This window comes from Pundamilia nyererei, unplaced genomic scaffold (assembly GCF_000239375.1).
Source record: "Pundamilia nyererei isolate P.nyererei 1_Seehausen unplaced genomic scaffold, PunNye1.0 scaffold00106, whole genome shotgun sequence".
Classification (NCBI taxonomy): Eukaryota; Metazoa; Chordata; class Actinopteri; order Cichliformes; family Cichlidae; genus Pundamilia; species Pundamilia nyererei.
In genome coordinates, this window is record NW_005187507.1 from 1,307,763 (window position 1) to 1,315,372 (window position 7,610).

At 39.2% G+C, this 7,610-nt stretch overlaps 2 protein-coding genes across 2 annotated transcripts; both read left to right on the forward strand.

The window, feature by feature from the left end:
* Positions 1-1,057: 1,057 nt before the first annotated feature.
* On the forward strand, positions 1,058-1,922 carry g0s2 (G0/G1 switch 2). Its single transcript, XM_005740996.1, has 2 exons — positions 1,058-1,124; positions 1,255-1,922. The coding sequence occupies exon 2, from the start codon at positions 1,273-1,275 to the stop codon at positions 1,624-1,626; it is 354 nt and encodes a 117-aa protein (XP_005741053.1). The 5' UTR covers positions 1,058-1,124; positions 1,255-1,272; the 3' UTR covers positions 1,627-1,922.
* Positions 1,923-2,270: 348 nt separating this feature from the next.
* Positions 2,271-7,604, forward strand: taf8 (TAF8 RNA polymerase II, TATA box binding protein (TBP)-associated factor). The gene is made up of 8 exons (XM_005740997.1): positions 2,271-2,449; positions 4,190-4,349; positions 4,640-4,738; positions 4,824-4,886; positions 4,992-5,116; positions 5,230-5,377; positions 5,489-5,631; positions 7,272-7,604. The coding sequence occupies exons 1-8, from the start codon at positions 2,402-2,404 to the stop codon at positions 7,410-7,412; spliced, it is 927 nt and encodes a 308-aa protein (XP_005741054.1). The 5' UTR covers positions 2,271-2,401; the 3' UTR covers positions 7,413-7,604.
* Positions 7,605-7,610: the final 6 nt, after the last annotated feature.

The window sequence follows — 7,610 nt, forward strand, 5'->3', positions numbered from 1 at the left end:
TTTACAAATTAAATAGAGTAAACAATTAATAAAATATATAAAAATATACAGAGTTGAGACATTACTTTAATGTAATGTCATGAGTAATCTGTATAACTGCTGCATTTTACTTAGAGAATTATATTAATATGCAATGTGACAGTTACAAAACTAATAATAAGTGTAACTTATTTGGTCACTACCAGCACAGCTAAAAGTCAAACTGGATAAAATGTTAAGCATGATTCATCTGGTGTACAGATGTTGAAGCAATGTGTGGTTGTCATTTTCACTCAGTGATGATGTCTCTGTGACAAAGATCAGACACATTTCCCAACTCGCTACTCTTCTCTCGTGCAGCAGGGAACTGGTTCAAAGTGCAGAGAGTTTGAGACACGTACACACGCATGTACTGTCAGCATTTTGGACAGATTTAGGTACAGGAGCAGAGCAGCTCAGGACAGCATGATTTGGGGGATTCTATCGACCCATATCTTCTATTGAGGCTTATCTATTGCTGTTCAATAGGGGGTATTCCATGTGTAACCAATACTGTTGTCAGACAATAACTATTAACCAATAAATGGGGCTGGCTTTCCACAGCCTAGCATACTCTTATTGGACACTAATGAAGCTCTCCTGATAAAGATCAATATGCATGGTAACAAAGCACAAACCCAGGACTGTTGTTGTTCAGTGGTCCGTAACATGTTAACTGTCTGAATGTTAACATCATTTATTTATTTATTTTTAACTTTTCTTAAACAGAAGGCGTGCCTGTGTGTGCTCGAAGAAGTTAATGAGTACCAACTAATGTTGCAAAGCATTACTTACTGTCAGAACAATATAATGTTTACTGCATGAACTGCACATGCAGAGTTCAGGCAACATGTCACATCACATGCATTTCATCACATACAGGGATTGGATGTGTCTGCCCTTTTACCCAAACAAGTTCTAATCTCCAACAAAACAATTGGAGTACAAGTGGCCTCATGAATATGCATTGTGTCCCCAGTGTGGGCGTTAACCTGGCCCTGCTTGGGTTTAAATATGCAGGCTCTGCCTTTGCCTCTGCCTGCAAAGCCTGATTACTCAGAACGCACAGAAAAAGAGAATAAGAGAGTTTGTGCGTGTGCTTCGACGTAAGTATTATTCTCTTTTTTTGTGGATAGTAGAATTTTTGCATTTTAATTAAATGGATTAGTTGTCAGGAGTAAATCTTTGTTCTGTTTACAGAATATCTGGTTACAATTGTTCCTTTTCTTTTAACAGACTCATCGACAACACAATATGGAAAACTTTGGCGAGATCATCCCATTTGCTAAGGAAATGCTGACACAGAGACCCAGCCGGAGCATGCTGAAGATCTACATGCTCGGCTCTACTCTGGCAATGCTTGGTATGGTCGGGGGACTGGTAGAGATGGCTTTCCTGCCCTTTGTGGAGAGAGATACTGAGGAGGATGAACCAGCAGAGCTTATCATCCTGAAGAAGAAGGAGAAGAAGCAGGTGCTGAAGCCACACACTGCCTCTGCTGATAGTGAAGTTGCTGATGTGGTGGATACAGTAATGCCCGAGGAAAAAGCCAAATATCTTTTGACTTCAAGGCGGAGAAGCTCAGCCAACCGCTTACATGCTTCTTAAAGAAACTTTCTCCTCTTCACATAAATGGACACTAGAGATGATGGTAATGTTGGTAAATCAAGTCATTGTGCGGAAATGGCCCATTCATTATTTCAAAAATTGGTTAAATGTGCAGTTTGCTCCTGTTGACTGGGTAAAAAATGAGATGAGATAAAGTGAAGACTGCGGGTTACAGTAACGTTGGCTGCTGGGCAGCAGATATTTGTGAATGTGATGTGATAGATGTGATGTAAAAGTGGAATGTGTGTGATTAAATTTGTTTTGCACCCTAATAAAAATATATTTTTTTCTCCAAACAATTGTCTCAGACCATGACTTTAATATAATCTGTGGGGTAGGTTACTTCAAAGAGCGGACCTCATGTTATAATTAGCAAAAAGAGAGAAAATGTAACTAAAAAGATGCAACTGATCTTTTAATATCATTTTTCTTCATTTAATGCAATAATTTTAGAACTATGACTGGAAAATATATTTTAAAAAGTATCACAAATACCTTTTTCCAAGTACTTATTTTGTATTACAAATAACTAAAAGCCTGCTATATTAATTTTACAGCAGAGGATTTTCACAAATTAGAAGCAAGTTGAAGCAGGTGTAATTTTACAGATGAACACTCGGGGGCGACAGACAAACAACGTGTGTGATACGATCGTGATACGGCGGAAATAACGTCATACAGTCGTGCCGTGTTTACCAACGGCGGCTAAACGGTGTTCGGAGAGATACAAATATAAATCTGCTCAAAACAACGAGGAGATTTCCAATAACTGCAGATGGCGGATCCTGCGGTGGCGTCGGGAGGCCCTCTGAATGCGGGAGCGGTAAGAAATGTTTTTTGGGTCACGGAGAGGAGGCGGATGTAGCATGTAGAGCCGGATTCACGGTGCATGGCTAACAGTCAGAATGCACTGAAGTCCTAATTCGATTTAACAACTTTAAATAAATATGATTTAGTCCGGTGAAAGCTTGAAATACGTTTTTATAGACTATAAGGTGGGTTAACTTTATCTATGTCAGTGCTTACCCTGTCTGAATAAATGTTTGTGTCCTTACAGTGACAGGAAGAGGTACGTTTCACATGTTCTTTAGTCTTAACATATGGACACATCCTCATCTAAATTACAGGTGTGAACAAATAGAGTCTATACCAATATCACAAACACTAAATTTAGGGAGAATAAAGGGTTTAGCAACACTTCTTGTATTTTTCATCGATATTTGGGGTAGACCAACAAACCGTTCGAGCGGTTCCCATCTGTCTGCTAACTACAAGGGATGGCTATTAATAATATTTTAGACAAGGTCAGTTTATTTATGTAGCACCTTTATTATTAATAATAAAGTGGCACAACCATTCAGTACGGTTTAGTTTTATTTATATAGTGCCAATTCACAGCAACACCCCCCTTAAGGCGCTCTATATTATAGACAAAAAACCCTACAATAATACAAAGAAATCCAACAGTCAGACCACCCCTAGGCAGCTTTAATGTTTGTCTGTTTTGTTTGGCCTATAAAGTATAAATCGTGCCTATTTGGATCTAAAAATGCTGGCGGAAAAAAAACGAAAATTCAAAAAAACGTTTGATCTTTGTTGATATCCCTGACGTTTACATGAGCTAACCATGCCACTAAGTCTGGATTCAAAATGTTGAGGACAGTCCAGTTTGTTTGTTTGTTGTTTTTTCCCCCAATAAATACAGCAGCAGATTTTAAACGTGTTTTCTGTCCACATGGTTGGGGAAGGTTCAGTGAGCATTTGCAGTATGTGTTATCACTTTGACTCAGAACTGTTGCAGGGTCTCCAGTGTAATCAATGGAGTGAGTGTTGCAGTTTGGAGCTGCTTTAGTACCTCAGGGACAATGCAGTTTGCTGCAGTGGCAAAAATTAAATCTCTCAATTACACAAATATATCTTACAGAAACATGTCCACCATCCTAAGCTCACTAAGAACTGGATGATGAATTAGAACAATACATTTTAATATTAACATAAAATTAATCATTATAGAATTGATTCAGATAAACAAAACGTCTTTTTTAAATCACCCAGAGCCCAAATATTCTCCCACTTTCACCACCAGCACTGGGAATGTTTAATATGTCTGTTCAGTAAGGACTCTTGAGAAATGTTTGTGAAATGTAGAAAATATGACGATTTTGTAGGTTTAATGGCTCCTTGCCACTATATTTGTTAAAAGTCACATTTATTTCTAACATTATAGTAATAGCCCTCATAACCTTAGTGTATGTGCACATTGTTGGCATATTGGTGTGCCCACCAAGCAAAGGGAATAACATACACTGTGTGGTAAATTTGCAAGGCTTGGCTCATTACTCTCTGTTTGTTTTATTTCAAATTACAAAAGCTAATGTCCATGTGCCCCTTAGCTGTAAGTCAATTAAAGATTCTGGAACCATGTGTCTGTTTATTTAGCCTTTTAAAGAATCCTTTAGTCCCAAGTGTGTTGTGACTATAGTGAGATATTTTTCTCATAAAGACAACAGCATGTCTATGTATTTCTGTTGTATACCCTTATTCACATTTATTTTACTTCCAGCGAGGAAGTGCTGGTAAAGCAACTTCTAGCCCTGCAGAAAACTACCTCCTGGCACGCCGTCGCACTCTGCAGGTCGTTGTCAGCGCCCTGTTGACTGAGAGTGGCTTCGAGAGTGCGGAGAAGGCAGCTGTGGAAACCCTAACTGAGATGTTGCAGAGCTGTATGTATGATTTTTTTAAGTGTACACCATCCACTGGGAAAGCTGTAAATCTTTAAGTGCCACTTTTACAATATATATCTGAACACCAGTGCAAGTACAACTCACTTTATTTAACCTACTTTCTTAAATAAACACCAATGGGAATAATTTTGGTTGAAGTTGGTGAAAAAAAGCTGAGAAACTGACATAACTGAGCCCCTGTAGACTATTTTCAGAGCAGACGTTTCTTGAATTTGCAGTTGGTTGTTGATTCATGTTTACAGAACTGATTCTTTTTTCTCTGTTTTTAGATATTACTGAAATAGGTCGATGTGCCAAAGCATACTGTGAACACACAGCCAGGAGCGTCCCGACACTGTCAGACACAGTGGTCACGCTTATTGAAATGGGTAAGACCTCCTATAACACATATGGATTAAACGTTGCTAAGGGAACACAATACTGATTCGATTTATTCTGCTTGTGTCATTAAAGGTTTCAATGTTGATACTTTGCCCATATATGCTAAAAGATCACAAAGGATGGTCATAACTGCCCGTAAGTAGGAACTCAGCTCTCCATTATTAGTATTAAAATGAATGACTTGAGACCTTTTGATCCAGTGGTTTTAGATGTGAAAAATGTTTTATTTTTTAATTTCAGCTCCAGTGACAAATGCTCCTGTGACTCCCAAAGCGCTGTCAGCTGGACAGAAGCGCACACATCCAGCCCACATCCCCAGCCACTTCCCAGAATTCCCCGACCCTCACACGTATATCAAAACACCTGTGAGTCAGAACTTTTCCACTTCATCATGGAGATCCCTAGAAAGCTGGATTGTGTATTATAGAAGTAGAACTGTGCTAAAAAGTAAGCCACTTAAGAGTTTTTCTTCCTGTAGACTTTCAGAGAACCCGTGTCAGACTACCAAGTGGTGAGAGAGAAAGCAGCAACTCAGAGGAGAGACGTGGAACGAGCACTTACACGCTTCATTGCCAAGACTGGAGAAACTCAAAGCCTATTCAAAGATGACATCACTACCTTCCCATGTGAGTGATTCTCAGTAAGCTGATCTTTATTTAAAGCCAGATTATGTCTTGTGATTACTGAATGAAGCATGCTGCATTTTCACGAGTTCTGCTTCCTGTGACTGTCATCAGTAATTGCAGCGCAGCCGAGCACCATCCCATATCTCAGTGCCCTCCTGCCCTCAGAGCTGGAACTGCAGGCTCTGGAGGAGACGGACTCCTCTGAGCAGGATGACCAGACTGATGGCGAGAACACAGCAGGAAACGCCATTACTGTAAGTCTCCATGTCCGGGACCTGGTGTGCCATAGGCGTATATAGTATATATGGTATAAACAGAAATTGTAAAGCAAATTAATATCTTCTTGGGATATTTCACAAAATCCTGAATCTTTGTTAAATTAAAATTGTATCACACATTGAAATTTTAAGGAACAGGAAAAAAAATTGCTGCTGCTGGCAGGCGTACAGAATCATCTGATCTCTAAATGTTTGTGGATCTTCTCTTACTGTTACTGTAGTGACAGGGAAAGATCTGTTGCAGATTAGCCTGAACAAATTTAAGTGAGAATCTGATCTATTTCATTACCGTGATAATAGAATTCCAGGGTCATTTTTTTCAGTATTAAGCTCCATTAGTTGCACAGGGTTATCAGATTTTCAGAGAGAATATTGGTCTCAGTACAGATGCTCAAGTATATTAGCAAACACGTGGGAGAAGTTTCTCAGAAAACCAGTAGATTTTCTTAGGAACTGAAAGCTACTCAAGCCTTCCATAAACTTTAATAATGGAGCTTTTGTGAACATTTATTTGAGCTAATTTCAAAGTAAAAAGAGGCTTTATGAAACTGAAGTCATAGTGCATTTCCATGTTCTGGTTGAGTTCTGTTGCCATCAAGACGTCACACAATTTAAAGTAATTGTTTTAAAATGGGAGAGTTTTGTTTATGCTGAAAATGTATACTTGAAAGTTGATATCATCCTCATATTTACCCTTTAAATTGGACCTATAATGCTTCTTGTTTATTTTCTACCCTGTCTGTTACAATGGTGGATGCTCATATTAAAGAAGTTTCAAACAAAGATTCAGCACAGGTGATCTGTGAGCCAAAAGCCTGAGCTTTTGGCTCACAGGGTCTTGGCTCTGTATGATGGTGAGAGAGATGTGAGAGTGGATATCTTTAACAGAGCACATAGCTCTGGCTGTGAGCACAGAAGCCCCAGCCATCTGCAGTTTGTTTAGGAGGTGCTGCCAAATTTAAGATGGCTGGATTTTTCTGGGGATTGATTTGCTTGAATTTAGGGGGGCATACAAAGAGTCCAGTAAAAGATTAATAAGGATTATTTTGAATGTTGTGCATAACAACCCCCCTTTAAATGTGAAAATACAGCCAAGGAACAGCTCAGCTTAACAGAGTGACTATAAATGGGATGAAATAGCTAGCAGCTAAAATATTAAAATAAAGCTAATGCACTTCTGAAGCTAGGAAATGTGCTTCATTCATTTAATACATACCAAAAAATTAAACAAACAAGTAATGTTTCATGCTCTAATTACTTATCATTAGTATCCTGGTTAATGCTGGAAATCAAACTTTCATTACTTTGATTTCAATGAATTCATAATTGTGTAAATTACTTTCAGTGTGTTGATAGGGTACCTGTGTGTCCATATTGCAATCATTATGTTCAGCTAAGCTAATCACATCTAAAGTGGCATTTATACATCTGCATGAAGCCCACACCCAGAGCTACATCATAACAGGTTGCATCCAACCCTAACTTAACTCTGATTCAAGTTTTCTATTTACCATGTAGTTATACGTTGGTACCTATGCCAACAGTTAGCAAGAAGTTTCCCAGAATGCCCTTCAAATATACCACTGCTAATATTGTTTTACATTTCCATCATTCAGGATGATCCAGGAGCTGACAAAGAGAATTCCATGCTTCCTCCCAGCGGCGTAGTTCCATCCACCAAGGCTAGTGAGGACAATGTAATCGACAATCCGTACCTCCGGCCGGTCAAGAAACCCAAAGTAAGGAGGAAGAAATGAGAAGGGACGAAACTTAAAGAAACAGACTCATATCTGCTCCAGTCTTTGGTGCTTACAACAGTCCAGTCAGTGATTCCCTGCACAGGGGAAGTGGCCCGGGGTTGAAACCCGCTGCGTGAGCTAAGACCAGCGACTGCTTTGCCTCAGCAGCGGGACCAGTACTGCAGACTGACTTCCACAGAAGATGGCTTTTTTTTT

Excerpts from the sequence above, each read along its gene's own strand:
- g0s2 (XM_005740996.1), top strand. The coding sequence starts at position 1,273 with ATGGAAAACTTTGGCGAGATCATCCCATTTGCTAAGGAAATGCTGACA.
- taf8 (XM_005740997.1), top strand. The coding sequence starts at position 2,402 with ATGGCGGATCCTGCGGTGGCGTCGGGAGGCCCTCTGAATGCGGGAGCG. Across the intron at positions 5,378-5,488 it reads TGACATCACTACCTTCCCAT|TAATTGCAGCGCAGCCGAGC; the intron begins GTGAGTGATTCT and ends GACTGTCATCAG. Across the intron at positions 5,632-7,271 it reads CAGCAGGAAACGCCATTACT|GATGATCCAGGAGCTGACAA; the intron begins GTAAGTCTCCAT and ends TCCATCATTCAG.